General features: G+C 45.0%; 1 protein-coding gene across 2 annotated transcripts in view; it reads right to left on the reverse strand.

Annotated features, from left to right (window-relative positions):
• Mcub (mitochondrial calcium uniporter dominant negative subunit beta) overlaps positions 1 to 20,933 on the reverse strand; it is a 63,961-nt gene extending 43,028 nt beyond the window's left edge. The window contains exon 1 of one of the 2 annotated variants that reach the window (XM_059265012.1): positions 20,785 to 20,933. In XM_059265012.1, the coding sequence (XP_059120995.1) occupies positions 20,785 to 20,883 (99 nt within the window). In that variant the 5' untranslated portion in view covers positions 20,884 to 20,933. Of the gene's footprint in view, positions 1 to 1,146; positions 1,324 to 20,784 lie in introns of those variants that run through there. The other variant, XM_059265013.1, reaches the window with a different exon arrangement.
• Between the last annotated feature and the right edge of the window lie 502 nt (positions 20,934 to 21,435).

Below are 21,435 nucleotides of genomic sequence, written 5' to 3' on the forward strand. Positions count from 1 at the left end.
ACCAGACTGGCCTTGAACTCACAGAGATCCGCCTGGCTCTGCCTCCCAAGTGCTAGGATTAAAAGCCTGCACCACCACCGCCGGCTCAATAGAATAGCTTTAAACTTGAGTAGGTTTGGCATTCTTGTGGGACTCTTTAACAGTGGCAATGGAGGTGTCTTTGACTCCTTTGCCTGTCCTGGGGACCCTTTTCCTCCAACTAGGCTGTCTCTTTCAACGTTGATATGAGGGTTAGTGCCTAGTCCTATTGCATCTTGTTATGCCATGTTCAGGTGATATCTGTGGGAGGCCTGCTCTTTTCTGAAGGGAAACAGGAGGAGTGGATCTGGGGGAGAGGGATGGTGTGTGTGTGTGTGTGTGTGTGTGTGTGTGTGTGTGTGTGTGTGTGTGTTTAGTGGGGGGATGGAAAGAGTGGAGGGAGAAAAACTGTGGTAGGGATGTAATGTATGAAAGAATAAATAAATAAGCTAATTAATTAATTAAAAAAACAAAACTTAAGACTGGACTGTCTCCTTCAGAGCAGACAGAGACTGGCTCAAGGACACAGAAGTCAGCTGTGTACCAGGTTAGTTGCAATCTTGCTGTGACACAATACTGACTCAGGCAGGGTCTCTGTGTGTAGCCCTGGCTGCCTTGGAACTTGCTGTGTAGACCAGGCTGGCCTCGAACTCAGAGATCCCGTCTGCCTCTACTTCCTGAGTGCTGAGATTACAGGCATGTGGCCACTACACTAAGCTATCCCAACAGTCTCAGACTTACAGTCTCACTTAAATCTGATTTTATGAAAAATTAAATCTCTTAATAAACAATTTCTTTCTCTGCAAAGCCAAATGCTTGCTTCTCCTGGAGATAAATGTGTAATTTGTTCGGAATTTTATCCAACAGTTTATTTATTGTCTATGTGGAAGCCTAAGAGGCTGAGGAAATGTCATACCCTCAATATGAAAGTAGGCTAGCTAGGTCATTGTATTAGTTAGGCTTCTATTGCTGTGATAAATACCATGGCCAAAGGCAACTGGGAAGGGAAGGGTTTAATTGGCCTACACCTCCACTGTCCTTCATGAAGATAAGTCAGGGCAGGAACTCAGAGCAGAGAACTAGAGGCAGGAACTGAAGCGGAAACCACAGAGAGTGCTGCCCACTGACCTGCTCCTCTGACCTTGCTCAGCCTGTTTTCTCATACCATCCAAGACCAGCTGCCCAGGTCTGGCACCACTCACGGTGGGATGGGTCCTCCCAGATCAATCATGAATCAAGAAAATGCCCCGCACAGGCTGGAGAGATGGCCCAATGGTTAAAAGAACCTACTACTCTTGCAGAGGACCTGGGTTATGTTCCAAGCATCCACATGGTGGCTCAAAACATTCTAAATTCTAGTTCCAGGGGAGAAAAGAAAGAAATGGAAGAAGGAAGGAAGGAAGGAAGGAAGGAAGGAAGGAAGGAAGGAAGGAAGGAAGGAAGGAAGGAAGGAAGGAAGGAAGGAAAAATGACCCACAGGCCAATCTGATAGAAGGATTTCCCAATTGAAGTTTCCTCTTCCCAGATGATTCTAGCATGTGTCAAACTGCCAAAAACAAACAAACAAACAAACAAACAAACAAAAACTAACCAGCCCTGCCATCTCTGTGATGATCTGATGATCATTTCATTGCATCTCTCAGAGAATTCAAGCATCCATTTTAGACCCCGGACCAGTGAAGTTTTAGCATCAGGTGAAGCTCTTCAAGTCAATCGCCTTCATCAAAGCTTGAAAAGATAGTATTTTATTTTCAGAGTAAGAGCCATCCCTCTACAACAAAATAGAGTACCTATTGGGGTGCTGGTCTTAGAGGCCACAGGCTGGTTTTATGCCTCAGTTGTTTAAGCAATTGATTGCATAAGGGTAATTTCAACACATCTCCCAGTGCTATAGTGAAGGAACTAAGTGGGAAAAGCCTTCTGGCCTGATTGGCATATGTGGAGGATGGGCTGTGGTTATGTATTATTACTAATTAAAACAAAGAGTGCTAACTTCAATGGCTGCTGATAGTCAACATTCATAGGATGTATATAAACTTGACTTTGAAAATTGGATTCTTCATTGAGCACCTGAACCAGAACTTTGCAATTTCAGTTTGAATGCATTTTGGAATGCTAATGTGTAAGGGAATGGTTACTCCTATGGGCCTGGCTTGGCGCTTGCGTCAGGGTTATGGCCCACAACTTCCTCCTTTCCTCTCTCAGTCAGGACTAGTACTGAGTTGCTGCATCATCCCTACTGGTTTCCCTGCAATCACACTCGGGGAATAATCCTTTGTGTGGAAACTCTCCTCTGTTTATGCTACTCTGGGTGGGCCATCTGTTCCCTGATGGAACCAGGAATTACCCTGTCACTTTCCACCCTCATTGGAAACCATGGGTCTTCCCATCATGCTTTGCTTTAGGGTTTAAATGTTGTGCTTTGAATGAGTGATGCCCCTCATAGGCTCATGGATTTGAGTACTTCGGTTCTCAGTTGGTAGCTGTGTTTGGGGAGGTTATGGAACCTTGATGGAGGAAGTATGTCACTGGGGACCTTGCCTCAATTCCTGTTCTCTCTGTTTATTGTACATGGACGAAAATGTGGTCAACCTGCTTTCTGTTCCTTCAGCCATGCTTTCCCTGACTGTGGCCAGGCCCTCTCTGCCATGGCAGATTTTGCCCTGTTGGAAGCATAAGCCAAATAAATAAATCCCTTTTTCTCTCACTTGCCTTTTTTCAGGATATTTTATCACAGCAAAAGAAAAGCAGCTTACACAAGTATTATCTTTATTTTGGTCAATTTGTTTTGACTTTTTTGTTTGTTTGTTTTTGTTTTTCCCAAGAGAGAAAATATTTGTTCTCTGTCCTGTTTTCCTAGTTCTTTGGTTACTCATGAGACTGACTTTTTTTCGTGTTTATTCATATTTTTATCCTATTTTTTTTTAAAGAAACTATTTTTTTAAGATTTATTTATTTATTATGTATACAGAAGAGTGTGCTAGATCTCATTACAGATGGTTGTGAGCCACCATGTGGGTGCTGGGAATTGAACTCAGGACCTCTGGAAGAGCAGTCGGTGCTCTTAATCTCTGAGCCATCTCTCCAGGCCCCTATTTTTTTTTAACCACTCATGGCCACTGTATTTCTCTACTAAGATCTTGCTGTTTTCCCTATAGGCCTGAATGATGACTTCTTATATATTTCCTGTTTAGACAAAAGAACAAATATCTATTTGAGTTGGCTTAAGCAAGGACAGAAATTACTCTAAGGACACAAGAACGTCTCTCGGGGGAACCAAACGGAAAGGTTCAATGAAGCCGCATGAACGCACTAGAATTAGAGATCAGTGTGATGTTGAGGGTGGAAATTCTCTTCATCCATGTTTTGCACATAAGTATCACCTTGCTTAGGACCTGCAAATTGATTTTCCCTGCTTCACAGTAGGCAGTGGTCCCCATCCAATAGCTCCATGTGCAATTAGTAGAGCTTTGAATCCCAGACGCCAGGCTGAGTTCCAAATTAGGGGGTCAGTGAAATGAAGGTCATGCCCTGCTAAGATGGCCAGTCATTGAACTGTGTAGATAAGATGCTGAACCATTTAGATAGAAGTAGGACATTCCCCGAAAAGCAAGATGGCATGTAGAGCCCACAAAGTTATTTTCTCGAGTTGCAAAGCTAAGAGCCTCACTATGTGAAAATATTAATAATTTTAATGTTGTACCAGTGAAAGATTGTTGTCTAGTGTCTAATAGGTTTAATCAGTATAAATATTAAGTTTTTTTCTTCTAGCTCAATGTGTGAAAGGTACATTCAGGCCATGTAATTTCTAAGAGAGATTTGACTTTGATGTTTTCACAAAAATTGTAGGCTTAACAGCTACTGTTGATTAGAATGTTTAGTCACTGGCAGACATTCCAACTCCACTAATTAAATGGCAGCACAGTCTCACTAAAAAGAATAAACTCATTAAATGAACCTTCATATAAGAGTAATGCTACAAGCTGATAGCAGAGCAGCTGAGCTTAAACACAGCGAGGTCGTGTTGCTTCTGGGCAAAACTGTACAACCTTCTAAACCCAAATATTTTGCAGTGATTACTAGTTTAATAAAAGTAAAAAGGCTCAAAACAAATCTACTCTCACAAAATACTTATCAGCAACCTAAAGCCTTCCCTTGGGCAGCAAGAGAGATATTGAGGTGTGGGCAGAGAGACCTGTGTAGCAACCAACTAATCTTTTGCAAGGCATCTGAGTTTATATGTCTCTATAATTTCACTGTTTCCCAACTTTTTGATGGCTATCACAGGTCTAATTAAAAAAAAAAAAAACCAAAAAAAAAAAAAAAACAAATGGGGTCTTATATAGTTCAGACTGTTCTTGAACTCCCCATACAAACAAGGATGTCCTTGAACTTCTGATCCTTCTGCGCCCACCTCTTGAGGACTGGGGTTCCATTCATATACTACCATAGACATTTGTACAATGTTGGAACCTCAGAGAATATGAGAATGAAGGGGATCTTAAGGATTAAGGGCCCAATTCCAGATCCCACTACTCAAGCCAGCCTCTTGGTTTTTACACTATTCCACCCCTATCCTCTGAGTCTTCATTCTAATGCCCCTACATGCTTATACCCAGCCTCATACACAGTTTTGGATCTCTGTGACTCATCCATGCAGTGTTTGAGCTATATCCCAAGACCATGGAATAGCCACGTGTTTCTTCCTTGCTTCCTGTTCTGATAAGAAGGTACTCCTTTACCATGCTCTGGCCCTGCTTCCCTTCTTCCCTTGGCCTAGACAGCTTGGCCATGCTCACATTCAGCTCCCATCTTCAGTGGAGCACAAGGGCTATCCTAGCACCCCGTGGTGATTATCAATGCCTTGCCTACCTGCTCCAAATTACTCCATTGGATTGCTTCGTCTAAATGGATCCGAGTCTTTAAATGCTTTTCCTTTGCAAAATAGCTCTGAAGTTTTGTTTTTAACAGGGAACACTGGAGAGACCCTTGAGAAACGAATTGGTTTTGCATCCCGGTTCTGGCATATTTACTTAGCAGGCTGTTAAGGTGTGGACACCAATGGCTTCGTCGGCACCAGCCTCCTGCCATGCTAATGGTGTCCACAGCTTCTGCCTGAGTTCCTCTTGTGACACACATGGTTCCTGTAGTAGGAGAAGCAATGAAGAGCCAGAATAGGTACCATAGTCTCTTCAACTGAACTGAACCCTGCCCACCTGTTCTCCCCAGGGTTGAGACAGGTCTCCTTGCTTAGATACTTTTTCAAGGGGACCACTTTCTCACATGATACACTCTCAGACATTTGAATGTAAATATCTTGAACTGGGGGTGTAGCTCAGTGGGGAAAGAGCTTACCCAGCATGCACAAAGCCCTGGGTGTGATTTCTAACATTGTACAAATGTAGTACAGAAGTATATGAATGTGATCCCAGCACTCAAGAGGTAGAGGCAGAAGGATCAGAAGTTCAAGGACATCCTTGGGGAGTTCAATGGCCAGCCTGGACTAGATGAGACCCTATCTAAGAAAAATAAAAATAAAATAAAAATAAAAACAATTTTTTAAAAAAATCTCACTTTATTTGATTTCTTTTACAAAACTGTTAGAAAAAATATCTAGCTCCTTAATTATCGCCTGTATGAATCTTGAACATCTTACTAACCATCTGTGATGGTTAGTGTTGTCAAGGTGACAGGCTCTGGAATCACCTGGGAGACAAGCCTCCAGGGACACCTGTGAGGGATTGTTTAGCCACGAGAATGTCTGTGAGAAATTATCTCATGGGTTAATTGACATGGAAAGACCCATCATAACTGCGGGTGGGGCGATTCCCAGCATGGGGATCCAGGACTGTCTAACACATAGAAAATAATTGAACACAAACGTTCATCACTCTATGCTTCCTGACTGGGATGCAATGTGACCAGCCACCCCACACTCCTGCCACTATAGCTTTCCCTCCAGAATGGACTGTCCCCTCAAATGCTGAGCCAAAGCAAATCCTTTCCCCTCTAAACTGCTTTGTCAGCACAGCCACGGGGAAAATAGCCAGGACATCACGTCCACCAGTGATGTGTCAGTGTCCTTTCGTTAAGTACTGCCTCAGTAACAAGACATGATGCCTTTGGTGAACCTGATAATCCTTCTGGGATATGATGGGACTGGACCTCTCTTCCCTCAGTGAAGGAGTCCTACAAGGTGAGTGTTCTAGAACACCACATTTATGGCGGCTTGTAGGTGAACTAGAACTCCCTGAGCCTCCCTACAGAGCAACCAAGTAAGAACTGGTTCAGCCTACCCTCCCCCATTGAGAGAGGCTGCCTTTTGTAGAACTGCTGAGTTTTCTACTGACCCCAGACCAATGGCCAATCCATGTTTATCAACCCATGTCAGCCTGCTGTGGTGGAGGATGTGAACAGGAAGCCTCCAGAGAAAGTGATCATTTCTATTGTGATGCCAGCTAGGGACAATTATGTCTAGAACAGAAGTAATATTATATACATTTGGTAAAACATATATGTGTATATTACATGTTAGCTCTTTAGGACAAGGCTTTTTATTTCAGTGATTATTCTGTAGTATCAATGTTTAGGGGATACACAAATATCTACAGCAAACTCACCACCTTGTTAGGTAAACAATTATGCTAAAGCATCATGGAAAGCAGCATGAATGGAAAACCCTTCTAACATTCGAAGATCACTCTTCTAACGCTGACCATTAGCAACAGCCAAGCCTGACAAATCAGAACCAAAAATCATGTTTATAAGCCAAAACATATGATTAGGCCAACATGGTAAGGAAATACACAAAGTTGGGCTAATGCCTCTCTGTCTGTTCCCTAGCTGCAGATTAGCCTTGGTGCTCTCTGTTTTATTCTAAGGCACAGCATCTTTATCCTAAGTAGCTGATTTCCTATTTGGGAAGCCACATTCACACCAAGCTAATGAAATCTCATTAAACTCATATACTAGAAACCTATGACATTTCTTTAGCACTGACTATCACTCTTGTAGCTGCTGATCACAATTCTTCTAAAGGAACTCATTCCCTGAAACTGCACCCCAAGCATCTTTCCTTGGCTGTCTTCTCCTTAACATGTGTCCTCTTGTAAATGCGAAGTCTGGCCTCCAATGCTGACTGAACTATTAGAAGGCTTGTCTCTCTCTCCTTTAGCTTAGAGAACACTGGGAAGACTTCGCCCCTTCCTATTAAGTTTCTGCCTGGAGGGCTGCTTATAATGAACCCAGCCAGGTGTCAAATGATCCTGTTCCAGACATATTAAAAATGCTGAATCTCCACAATTCACTTTTAAATTTTTCAGGAAGAAATCATGTTTCCCTGTAATTATTCCCCGGAGAGGGAGGAACCCCTGGGGTGCCTTGGCAATTCAGTGACCATCCCCTAAAACAAAGTTACCTTTGTTTCTGGTCAACAGAATTGTGGGAGATATAGCTAAATTTCCCTTGAACTCTTCTTCCTTCTTCCACGGCAATCAGGTTTAGACGTGATGTGGCTGCTGGTCAGGACTACAGCACTCAACCCTTTGTACTGAATGCAGCCATGCGCCACATTCCATGAAATATTCAACGGAATATGAGCTCAAGTGACATGTAACACCCCAAGGCCCGGCCCACATTACCTTGCAAAACTAATGTCCTGTGCGCATTTGACTTTGGAAGCTGCCCGTGGTTGCCAGAGCAGTACATCAACACGGGCTCCCGAGTGCCTTCTGAAGGTGAGGAGCAAAGCTAGTGCTTGATCCATTTTTAAAGCTCAGAACCATTTCACGAGAGATAAACCTTAGAATTAAGAACGCAGAAGTTTCTCAAGGCTCAATGGCACCAGAGAAACCAAAACGATGCCACCAACACCACATATCTTGATTTTTGTTGTCATTGCTGCTGTTTTTTGTTTTTTGGAGACAAGAGGTGGTGAGTTGACTAAGAATGGACCCCATAGGCTCATATTTGGATGCTTACTCACCACAAATGGAACTCATTGAGAAGGATTAGAAGGATTAGGAGGTGTGACCTTGTTGGAGGAAGTGTGTCAAAATACGGCCAGTCTGTCTGTCTTCTGTCCGACTGTCTGTCTGTCTATCTTTCTGTCTTCCCACCACCTCCAGACCAGAAAAGAACCTTCTACTAAGCCCATGTTGCAACACCAAGGAATGGCACTAGAAGGTGTTTCCCAACTGCCTGGAAGACTGAGCTGAACAGCATCCTTAAATACGGCAAAAATCTGGGCAAGGATGTTTACACCAATCACAGTGACCTTTGCCCAAATGAAGGATTGTGCTGGTATCAGTACAGGTCTCATGCTGCATAGAACCATCAGTAGGCAATGCTTCCCCCTCTGGCCTGAGTGAAAACCTTTGCTAGAGTTCCCCCAAGGCTTGTGATGGCAAGTTATTTGTAATCGCAGTGGTTAGGAAGCACCTTTTGGAGTGGAGTTGTTTGGAGACAGCAACTGCAGTGGTTACAACATTCTTAAGTAGCCCTGATGTATTCAAAGAGGCCAGGCTGGGTGTGAAGCAAGCCTTGCCAGTTGCTTGGCTGATAGTCCTTCACTCAGAGCAGCACAGGTACCAGGGATGGGTTTACCAGCCATTAGTTAAGGAGTCAAACTCCCTAGCCCTCAGTGTCCTGGTTACCTAAGAGGATCAGTAAACATTCAAAGTGGTGCTTACAAATCAAGTCCTATCACTAACAGTACCCTAACAGTTCATAACGGTGCTTCACTCTTAACCAAATGCACTTGGGGGACGTTGTATTGTTTTATCTGTCTCCCCCATGACTTAATGGTCATGCTGGAGAGAAATCTGTGGGAATTAACTCCCATAGCACTGCCCTTTTCAATGCCACCTTTTGCCCATCATATCCCTTTGCCCCAAAGAATTAGAATTTATCACATGACCAGTTATTTTCTTGACTCCAGACAGCAGCTCACTCTACACTTTAATCACAATTGTCTCTTTTTTTTTTTTTTTTTTAATTTCTTACCTTTGGGACACTGGAGCCTAAATGCAGAAAATGGTTGAAATTTATCCTCACTTTCACACTCATCACCTTGATCCATAGTACCAGTTCCTGTTACTCTAGCTCCATGGGCAGTAGCCATGACATCATTATATGTCCTTTTTGTACTCAATTAGCTCATCCTTACAGACTGAGTTGCTAGGTCCAAATTCATCTTCTAGTGTACTATCTTTATTGCTACCATGAAAATCTTGGTAGAGAGTCTATAAACCGAAAGTCAGCCAATGGTGTCTAGGGATTGAATTTCATCTGCTGTTTTTGGGAGTAGAGTTTATTAGAACATACCTTTGCCTGTTCATGTACACATTGTCTGCAATGCCTAAACTGTTGAGTGTCTAGAATCTCATAGGGAAAGTTTAACCTACCAATCTTTGGTCTAGATTAACATCATTTCTCATGCAGACAATGAAATTTATCTTCTTATACTTCATTCATGTATCACCAACTGCAAGTACTTGTGCTTGCAAATAAAGAGACTGTATATGCCCATATACATATCTACAGCCTATATGGTAACTGCTTTTGAGAGTTACAGTGCCCAAAGAAAGATATTGTGCATGGAAGGAGAAAGTCCTAATGCAGGGGAGCAGATAGGCACCCAATGAGTAAGAAAAACATAAATAGAAGGATGATTTCCATCTATCTAGTCAGTAAAGACCAAATATCAAAGCTTAGTGAGAAAGAAAACAGGCATCCGTTAGTGGCCAAATGGCAACTGTTACTCTGTATAAAATGTGTTACATCCGTGTATTTATTAGTTGTTCTTTTCATTCAGCTATTAATCATGGATAACCATGGCTGGAGGCTTCTATAGTAATTCTGAAAGCCTCCAACAGCATCTACCCCCACAGCATTTCAATCTCTACAATTCAGAGGTTTCTGGTTAGCCACTAGACATTGTGACATGCACTAGTCAGCTCAGCACTCAGGAGGCTGAGTCATGAAGAGCTCAAGTTTCTGTCTGTCTGGGTAACGAGACTGTGTCTGGGAAAGAATAAAAGGCAAAGCAGAGACAATGGTGCCCAAGACACAGATCCCAAAACGCAGTGGGGCACAGCCAAAAAGGAGCTTGTTTTTCCAGTGGGTAGACGGTTGAGGGCCCTAAGACTTTCTGGGAACACAAGTTCCTTGGATCCAGTTGTCTCCTCAGCTTCTAGAGGGTCAGTTGACTTCAGAAGGTGGGAACGGACACTCCTATATCTGAATTCTAGCCCATTGGAGGAGAGAAGGGAAGGAAGAAATCAGCTTCCTCCTTCCTTCCCTCCTCTCTATTATTTCTCCTTGTGGCAATCCTCCTGTCTCTGCCTTCCTGAGGGGCCACAGGAGTGATTCACCATGCCTAGCAAGGCAATCCACTCCCTAACTAAAGCGTGAACCAGCCATTATTCTAATCCACCTTCCTTGGCATAGCTAGAACTTGGTCATAATCTCTTGAGTGCCAAAGAGGTGAAGATGTAGCTTTTGAAAATGACCCAGTGTTATAGCCATAGCAATAAGATTGGTTATGTCTGAGGAAACAGGCTAGGAGGCCATAGGATAGAATGAATTTTTTGATTCAGTCAATCCCCAATCTATTCTTCAATGTGGCATTCCCAACTTGAAGTCTGTTCTGAACCAGTATAGATCAGCCATCCAACATCCATTCCTAGATTTTCCCCAGTGCACACATACAAAACAACCAGTGTTGTGGGTTAGTGTGGGGCACCTCAGACTGGTAAGGAGAGAGGAAATGTTTCTCTGGAACACACTGACATTCTAGGAAATGTGTTCTGCAGCATGCAACAGTTTATAACAGAATTCTTGTATTATAACAGAGGTTCTCAGCCTTCCTAGTGCTGTGACTGTAATATAGTTCCTCATGTTGTGGTGACCCCCAATTGTAGCTGCTACTTCATATCAGTAACTTTGCTACTCTTGTAAATAGTAATGTAAATAGCTGGTATTGCTGGTCTTCGGTGACCCCTATGAAGGAGTCAGTCAATCCCTCAAAGGGATTGAAACCCACCCATTGAGAACCTTTGTATTATAAACTGCTACTCTATCCAGAGTTCCAATGGAAGTGGAATTACAGATGGTACTTCATAGAGAAGTGTATGTAAGGGCTTCTCACGGCAGCTCAGGGTGCTCTAAGCAACTGCTTGCAGATGCCCCTCTGACCATCCTCCTTCTCCCGTTCAAGCGTGTCTGCTAACCCTTTCCCCCTGCTCTCAGAGCTTGCTTAAATCTGACCTCATCTCTGCAACTTCTGGGTGTTTGATTTTGAGACAAGATCTTGCTGTGTAGCCCAATCTGAGTTGGAACTCACCATGTAGACCAGGCTAAACTCAAATTCCAGATTCTCCTGCCTCAGCCTCCAGAACACTGGGACAGCAGAAGTGTGGTGAGCTCCTCCTCCACAATTTCTAATGATGTTCTATCTCTGAACTCTTCTAGAATTTATTGTCTCTAATAATACTGTCTCATGAAAGTCAGAACCAGGGGGAGTGGTGCCTGCCACTCACAGAAAAGCAATCTGACCAGGGGACAAGTTGCAGCTAAGGCATTTTAGGAATGAAGGTGGAACGGGTCTTGAGTTAGTCACAGTGACGGCAGCACAGCAGAGGCTCTGGCAATAGCTAGAACACCCCCCCACACACACACCCGATATTTAAAATGCCACCCATTTTTTAATCCTCCTCACTAAGTCTAGAGAAATTGGACCAACGGCTAGAATCCTTACATGGACCCTCCGGCTCTATAAGGAAAAAAAGTCTCTGTTCAACCTTCAATACCTGCAAACTCTAGGCTGTGTAAGTCTGCGGATAGACAGCGCCTCTGTGCTGGGCTCAGTACTTGGCGTGGGAACACTCAGTAGTATTCAGAACTCAGCATTGCCCCCCGACCCAGGGCTTCCTGCAGTGGATGGCAGAGGGAGGAGCAATGGATGGCAGTTTTATCCATGCCCACATTCACACCAGGAATGGAAGTGCTGGTTCTTAAGGGTCTGTGCACACCCCACTACAAAAACCACATTTCTTTTTTTTTTTAGGTTTATTCTATTTTATATTTTGTCCAGGAGTTATATTTGTGAATAAGTATCTTTAAAATAAAATTTTAAGTAATTTCTAAATTACCTAAATTTTAATGATTAAACTCGTAGTCCGGGGCTGGTGGGAAGGCTTAGCGGCTGAGGGTACCTCCCACCCAGCCTGAGGACCTTAGTTCAATCCCAGGACCACATGATAGGAGGAGAGAACAATACTGAAAGATGTTCTCTGACCCCCACACCCCTCCCCAACACATAATACACAAATGTAATTTTTTATAAATCTATAGTCAGATGGAGCATGGTGATGCATGCCTTTAATAATATATATAATATTATATAGTCTAGTATAGTCTCCCGCTCCAGGTTATCTGACACCTGGCCTCTGCGGGCACTTGCAGTATCCATTCCCAGACACATAAGTAAAAATGAAATCACTTCTTTAAAAAATTCCTGATAATGAACGCATATCTGGTATAGAACTAAATAGGAGTTAAAACCATAGTTTGGCTATAACAGACAAGTACATAAAGATTATTTTGGTTAACTTAAAAAATCAGTTATACACGGCTCCTAAGACAAAATGATTAAGGAATTGTGTACAACAATCTGTTCTTTGTCATCCGTTCTGCCATTCTTCTACCCAACAGCCATTTGTCCTACTATACCTACTGTGCGGGGTGGAGGTGGTCAGTGAGGAGGAGGAATCGTTTGGACCACAGTGAATCATTAGAACCCAGCTGGGATAATCCTAAGAACACAGTTAAGTGCAATGCATGGTCCAGTGGCATGAGCGCTCTAGGTAAAGAAAGTGTCATTTGTCTGAAGCCGTCAGGGAGCCCGGCACAAAACTCAGGTGGGGGTGGAGATGGGGGGCCACTAGAAGCGGGGTAATGGGAGGGGTAAGTGGCAGTCTAAGGAAAACCAGAGCCACCCACAGGAAGGAGAAAAACACAGGGCAAGCCGTGAGACGTGATGAGCTCAGCCACGCTGGACATGGTTACCTGGGCCATGGAGTAGGGAGCGGGGCTGGAGGCAGGAAGCTGGGACACACTCTGGATCAACTGCAGCTTTCATTTGAAAGTTTGCTTGTTTGGGTGTCAAGAATAACAAAGCCATAGAAAGATCTTTTACAAGCTTCAGAGAAACTGCTTCCTCTTGAAGAATGGAAGTTGTTTTTAATTCTCCGAGCAGCAAGCAGATCTGCAGAAGAGAGCTGGCGGGCTGTGAAATGCCACAGATATCCTCCAGCAGGGGTTCAGAAAGCCCATACTGTGCCGATCTGTTTACAAGGGTTTTCTACACCAATTTTCCTTCTTCCAGGTTTACGGTCACATTACTGTCAGCCTCTAGAAAGCGCAATTATTCATTATTATCCATTAACAGCCTTTAAACGCAGTCTTCAAATAGCTCATTTAGAAGCCAGGCACGATGGCACACACCTGTAATCCCGACACTCAGGAGCTTGAAGTGGGTGAATCTCTTGAGCTCAGGAGCTGGAAATCAACCAGAGAAACACACAAAAGGCTCCCTCTAAAAGGCTAGAGAACCAGCACCATCACTAGGGAAATTCACCTAACATTTTACAAATTTTACAGCCCCCCTCTTCCAATGAAGAGACCCACGGTCAGAGAAACAACAAGATTTTGCCAAAAAGAATCACAGTCTGTTCATTTTTCTTGACAGGTTCAGTGAGGTTGGTATTTACTGTTTATACCCAAGAGGTTTAAAATATATGAGCTTATCTTTAGAAGTCTAAAAGGTGATTTATTTTATTTTATTTTGCCAATGCAATCATTATGAAAAGTGGGGTATAACAGGATTGCTAACTGTGTTGGTAGCAATTCCGAGGGGGAGGAAGAAAGAAAAGGGAATATCCTACTGAGCTTAGATGTCTACGCAATCCAGTAACTGTGTCCCAAGAGCCCCAGGGAGGCTCTTGCCAGCCTCCAAGCTGTCTTCTCCCCGAGGTTTGCCACGAGGCTTGGAGCCCCTGCTTGGTTCTTGACAGGAGGTCACTTCATTGAGTTACACACTTCCTATTTTTCTGTACAGGCTATAAAAACGTCAACTTTAAACCTGGTTCTTGCACCTCTTTTACTGTTTATTTCCTGCCCTTTAATCTATTCAAACAAATGCTCTTCAATGGGCTTGCTTATCTGCACAGTCACCCATCAGTTCTTACCAATACTCTAAGTCTCAAGACAGAAACTTCTGGGGGGAACGTCTCAGATTGTAATACTTTCTAGTCCCTTTGAGTAAAACTTTGTCAAACCAAATAATACCAGTTAGAGCTTGGAGTAGTGGCACACACCTTCAATCCCAGCACTCGGGAGGTTGAGGCAGGGGGTTCTCTCTGAGTTCAAGGTCAGTCTGGTCTGCATAGTGAGATCCAGGTCATCCAAAGCTACATAGTAAGACCCTGTTTCAAACAATAATAAAATTAAAATGCCAGTTAGGGGGTTATTAAACTGGAAGCTCTGAGGTTTACAGGCCTGGATAATTGAGCCAACCCTCTTTTACTTAAATGTGGACCACAGAGGCAGCAATAAAATAGGAGGATGTAGAATATGAAGGTAGGAGGAAGAAAAGATGAGGAATCCAGGCCTGAGACAGGCCTCAGTGGTCAATGCACTTGTCCACATGTTGGAGGACCTGAATTCAAATTCCCAGAAACTCAGAGAAACCACAGGTGTCTGTTATCCTGGGGTGCCTGCAGTGAGACAGGAGGCAGAGACAAGAGAATTTCCGGAATCTAAGGTAGACTGGCATATGTAAACAACAAAGACATCCTGCCTAAAACAAGGTGGATGGTAAGGACCAACACCCAAGCATGACCTCCACAAGCATACCCACACACACATCCACACACACCCACACATCATACATCATATGCATACACCACACTCAAACATATCATATATCATACACATATACCACACACACACACATAATACATCATATGCATATACCACACACACACATCATACATCATACACATACACCACACAATCATACATCATATGCATATACCGCAAACACACATATATCATATGAATATAACACACACACACCACAGACACACACACACACACACACACACACACACACACACACACACACACACACAGAGTTAGTGCCTCACAGCAATTCACTTCATCTGACACCTCTGTGTCAAGAAGCAAACAGTCTACCACACTCCCACTCTTTACTACTTAAAACACATTGGTTCAAACACCAAAGTGCTGATTTTTTTTTATACTTCTCAGAACTGTATTTACCAATGAACTTTTTCCCATGAAAATGATTATGAAAAAATGGGTGATGATACGATAGGCAAAACTTGGCAGAAGACATAGAGCTGGGCACCATAGATGATAAAATGTCAGCCATAGGCCTTGGCTTCCGTTAGAAGTGAGTCAAGAGCTGGTTCTCAGCTTTCCGGCAGCCAGTACCCAGCGATGACAGCACTGAGTCTGCTTGCTGTTCATGACGACCACTCCTCCTCCGTCTGTTCAGGAGAATCCCACCCCTTCGAACACGGAGACCACACGGCAGTGTCTTCCTGGCTCCTCTTAAAGGCACTGTTTGCTCACTGCTCACACCCCACAGAGCTGTTGCTCCAAAGGTGTGTCAGTGTGGGAAACTCAGTGGAAACATTTGGGTATGGAGTCCCAAGACACAAGGTTTAAATACCTAGCTCACAGCCAGAGTGCTGGCATTGTGTAAAAGCCAAGCATCCGGGCTGGAGAGACGGCTCAGGGGTTAAGAGCACTGGCTGCTCTTCTGAGGACCAGGGTTTGATTCCTAGTACCCACATGGCAGCTCACAACTGCCTGTAACTCTAGTTCCAGGGGATCCGACATCTTCTGGCCTTTGCAGGTACTAGGCATGCACATGATACACAGACATATTGGCAGGCTAAACAGTCATGAGCATAAAATAAAATTCAAAATTATAAAAAGAACCAATGATACCAGGCTAAGTGGGATCTAAAACAGATTCCTAGAATATGCTGTTTTGTTAATTGCTTATTGGCTTATGGCCTTTATGTTAGCCTATAATTAATATCTACAGTGATTATTACACATTCTTGAATAGGTAACATTTCATAGATGAAGATACCAGAATGAAATATTGAGGGGCCCATTTTATTCTGTTAGGACATAAAAACCCAATTGAGTAAATAAAACTTCTCTCGAAGGGTGTGCTAGCTTTTTGTTCAAGGACAAGCTTCCTGACACTATTAACTCTAAAGGAGGAAAGATTCGTTTTGACTCAGGATGGAAGAGGCTTAACTCCGAGGTCATCTGGCCCTGTTGTACCAACTGCACAGTGTATCCTGGAGAAGGCATGTGGCAGAGGAGGTCTGTTCACAACACGGACGCAAAAAGAGCCAGGAGAGGACCCCCAGTCCCCAGAGCCCTGCCACAGGCATTCCCCGGCCATCTAGCATCTCCCCACTAGGCCCTACCGGTCCCATGATGGGATTTAGGGAGACATTCAAGGTCTGAACTGTAACAAAAGGAATACGCGAGGTCGTCAGCCTTGGACCGCAGGGGATCAAGGAGAGAACGTATTTGATGCAGGACACACCTTTGCCTCCTTCGGTGACCTCCTTCAGTCCAGGTCACTAATTTCTCAAGGGATTTACCAATTTTTAAGGAAATCATCGGTATATGAGTGGCAGAATGCAGATGAAGGCCAACAGAGATGAGTCCTTCCACTATGCCACCATAGGAGGAACCCAAGATATGTCCCAGAGGCTCAAGGAGCTGAGCAACACTGCTCTGGGCCTCATGAGGAAACTGTTAAGACCCCTGGGTGAGGGCTCAGTCAGTCCTCAAAACACTTGCTTCCTCATCAAATGGACAGAAGAAGATAGAAATGGACAAATGTCAGCCACGAGGAAGCAGCACTGTACTGACAACCTAAGACAGAGCTCTTCAATCATGAAGTTTTCTGAAATTGATAGTTCTCCGTTCAATGTTATGTTCCATCCCTGGGTGAGAAGGTAACAAGATGGCAGGCCTAGAGATGAAAAGGGTTTTGTTTTGTTTTGTTTTGTTTTTTTTAATTTTTGGTTTTTCGAGACAGGGTTTCTCTGTGTAGCTTTGCGCCTTTCCTGGAACTCACTTGGTAGCCCAGGCTGGCCTCGAACTCACAGAGATCCACCTGGCTCTGCCTCCCGAGTGCTGGGATTAAAGGCGTGCGCCACCACCGCCCGGCTGAAAAGGGGTTTTAAGAAGAAGACAAATCCCCTTGGTTTTCAAAGTGGGGGACAGGCTCACTCAGACTGAATAATGGCCTGGGCAAACTTACAGAGCCGAGGGTGACAGGGCCAGGGCTGCTGGCACCCTGATGGCCCAGCTGCCTAGTACCAAGGAAATTAGATGATCTGCACACGTGCCAGCATCAAAGAGTTAGCAAATATTTCACCTCAGGCTTCCCAGCTTAGTGCCTTATCAGCAGATACCTATCTGCCAAGACACGAAATGATTTCCTAGTCTAGTTTGCTATAAAACAACACAAACACACTTAGAGTAAATAGCAAGCGGTCATTTTTAAAGCACTGATTCCTACAGTGTTTAACAGAGAATCCAGTCTAGAACTACTTTGAGGTCAAAGCATCGGTCACCAGTGCAACCGAGAGAGAGAGAGAGAGAGAGAGAGAGAGAGAGAGAGAGAGAGAGAAAGAGAGAGAGAGAGGGGGGGGGAGAGGGAGAGGGGGGAGAGAGAGAGAGAGGGAGAGAGAGGGAGGGAGAGGGAGGGAGAGGGAGGGAGAGGGAGGGAGAGGGAGGGAGAGGGAGAGAGAGAGAAAGAGAGAGAGAGAGAGAGAGAAAGAGAGAGAGAGAGAGAGGGGGGGGGGAGAGGGAGAGGGGGGAGAGAGAGAGAGAGGGAGGGAGAGGGAGGGAGAGGGAGGGAGAGGGAGGGAGAGGGAGGGAGAGGGAGGGAGAGGGAGGGAGAGGGAGGGAGAGAGAGAGAGAGAGAGAGAGAGAGAGAGAGAGAGAGAGAGAGAGAGATCTGAAACCAGAACTGCAAAGCACACCATCACTCCAGGGGCTGACTAGAGGTGAAATAGGAGGGTGTGGCAAACAGGAACAATTTGCTCACTAAACCCCACAGACGAAACCAACATTTCCAAGTTGACATCTTGTAGGGTCTGAAACATCTGGATGCTTTGTTTCTGGAAGTTACAAAAAAAAAAAAAAAAAGAGCAAACTTGACCCTTGAGTTTCTTAGCAAACGCCACTTGCCTTTTAAAAGACTGTTAAACAGCCTGTGTTGGGGATTTAAATGATGTTTTGGGAACACAAAATCATATCAGGATTTTTGTTTGTTTGTTTGTTTCAACCTCAGCAGCAGAAAATCCAAATTAAGGAAGGCACAAGCAGGCAAGAGCTTTCTGTTTGGAGACAACTCACCAGGCACTGTAATCGCTCAAAGCGATGTCCATGTGCACCAGCAGGAGCCTCCGGTCACCCTGACAACCACAGCCAGAGCACTGGAGGCAGAGAGGTTGTCACCAGACATGATGATCACGGATTCCAGGCCAGGCCAAAGTAATGCAATATGGTCATTTGTTTGTGCTTCAGATAAGATGTGTTCTTTAATAAACAATTCTGCTACATTAAACATATCATTGTCAACAAAGTTTTTTTCCTACCCATGAAACACTGGCAGACAATTACCACCCACCATATAAAACATGAGAACCATATATTTCTCAAAGTTATTAATTTCAGAAAAGACCAATTATAGCTGGGAATGCTTATTAAAGATGTGGCTTGTAACAGACAAGTCCTTGCAAGCTAGGATTTTATGAGAAAATAGTTTTTCTTTATCCTTTTTTTTTCTACCTGTTTTCATGGGCTTTGGGTGACATTAATGCTTTTGGGGGGGGGGAGACATGCATCGACGATATTTATCTTAAGCCTCAGGGCATTTCATATGGAGAGCAGTGAGATCTTAGAATAAAAATGTCCCTATAATGGGGAGATATGATTTGCAGAAAATGGTTTAGCAGTCGTAGCCGAAACTCTTAAGGAGCCTGGAGATTGCAAAGCTGTACACACAGAGGCAAACCCGCAGGCTTGGCTTTATTATGGGATGGGATATTTTGTCACATGGGCAAAATGGGGGATGCATTCTGGCTTCTGAAATTCTGCAAATTGTCTTTATGGCCTGGGCAGCTGACTTGAGACTGCAGATTAAGTCATTTAAACTTAAGGCTTCTTAAGATGCTGAATGAGCTCTAACCAAAGCGCTAACCACCGTCTCCCTATTAGACCTACGCAGCCCCTCTGTATCTTTTTTCATTAGAGGCAGGTATGCCATGGTATCTAGCCTCAGGTGGACAGCGCACAGAAAAGGGCTTAGAATGGTGTTGATCATTTGAGAAAGGGCAGCCAGTCTTGGAAGCCATAACACGTTATTCCAGGTATTTTTTAAATGGGCGTGACCTAGCAGTAGGTGGGTGTGACCTAGAAGAGTGGCACTCAGTAGTTTGATTCTATTCTCAGCACTAAGAAGTTGTCAAATAAGCTTAATAATAGTTAGCAGTATTTAGTTAATATGTGTGTTTCTGTGATGTGAGGCAAAGAACGGAGTAGGTTGAGTGTTTGGAATGTCTTTGACTCTGAAAGGTAACCTTTCAAGTACGATATTCAGAAGTCACTCCCCCAACCCACCTTCAGGGAGTTTAGGTTTTAAGGAGTTTGCCCTTTTCTTGGGTATTAGCATCAAAATGGACTTCTTCACTTGCTTTCATACATTTAAGGAAAGTGTTTTTCAAATGCATTGAAATATTTCCTGCATCAATCCAAATTTTGAAGCATTAAGATAATGCTTTGGGGCAGAATCCAAGGATGGGGGTGGGGGCTGGGCACCAAAAGAAACAGGAAGTGAAAGTGTCAGAGCAGACACTGCTGCTTTCTCACTGCCCAGCTGAAAGACAATAAGTATGTATATCGCTCTGCCTTTAGCAGTCTGAAGCTAACCCAGTAATTGAGGGGTTGGCAGACTCAGCGCCCCCCCCCCACCCCCGCCCCCGCAAGCCGCCGCACGCCCCCAGGCAGCCCGAGGTTCTTTCTCCCTGGCTCTTCCTACGTCCTTTTTGGTGCACACCCACACTTCTTCCCTCCTCCTCGAGGTTCCACACAGGCCGTGACACAAAACAGTGTCCGCCTAACTGTTACTCACAGCACACACTTCTGATTCACCGCTGCCTCCTGTTTACATGTAATGACGGGTGTAAAAAGGAGGGGCTCGGGGTTTGGAGGATGGACAAGACACGGTGCTGGGCCAGTCCACCCTGGAGAAGGCAGCCGGGGTTATAGCCTACCCCGAAGACAGCCACCTCGGGGACATCCCATCCCTGGACGCAGACATCCAGCAGACAGCCCACCCTGAGGACAGCAGGCGGTCCTCTCCGGGCCGGTCCTCCACCACAGTGACACAGATCGCAGGACACCGCGGTGGAGACCCTTGGGATCGGCTGGCTGCACTCCCGGGAGATGCGCCCCACGCAGGTCACTCTGGCCTGTCTCCGCGCAGCCCAGGGACGAGTCGCCTGCGGCCACCACCTGTGGGGCACCCGACGTGCGGAGCAGCACGCAGGGAACAGCCGGGCTTTCACTCCCGCCAAAGTTGCCCGCCGCAAACTTTCCACCCACGGCTCCCGAGGCCGCGTCGCTCCTTACCTGGGGTGTGGGTGGCCGTGGCCTCGGACACGCACGGTCGCGGGCTCGGATCGTCTGCAGCAGCCTCGACCGTCCCAGAGAGAGCCCGCTCGGGAGCATCCTCCTGCCCGGCCCGAGCTCCTGGCATCAGCGACGCATCCTCCTGCCGCCAGAGCCCAGCCCGCTGTGGGCTCAGCCCGCCCCGCCGACTGGGGCGGTGACAGGAGGGTGTGTCCCCGCTTCCACTTCGCTTGGTGCACACCCGGGCGCCAGCCTGGGTATTTTTCCTCCGACAAAAAAAATAAATAACAATTTTTTAGAAAGAACAAAGTGACAGGCTTCCCGGACTTAGGTTTCTGGTGCCTCTCTTCCCGCACAAATTCCTTGAGAAAAGAACAAGAGCCGGGCTCACACCACGCAGCTATTGACGGAGAAATTCACAGCAGCCAGTGCCGGAAGTAGTGAGGCACGCCCGGGACTTAAGATTTGGAAGCAGACGCCTGATGATCGGAAGTTCAAAGCCACCCTCCACTAAATAGTTGGAGGCCACTCTGAGCTACATGAAACTCTTGTCAATAACCGGAACCAAAACTCCCACAACCAGTTTCTGGCATCGTGTGCTGGGAGAGTAGTTCTTGCCATCGACAACAACCCCCCCCCCACTAAGCCTGC

This window comes from Peromyscus eremicus, chromosome 6 (assembly GCF_949786415.1).
Source record: "Peromyscus eremicus chromosome 6, PerEre_H2_v1, whole genome shotgun sequence".
Classification (NCBI taxonomy): domain Eukaryota; kingdom Metazoa; phylum Chordata; class Mammalia; order Rodentia; family Cricetidae; genus Peromyscus; species Peromyscus eremicus.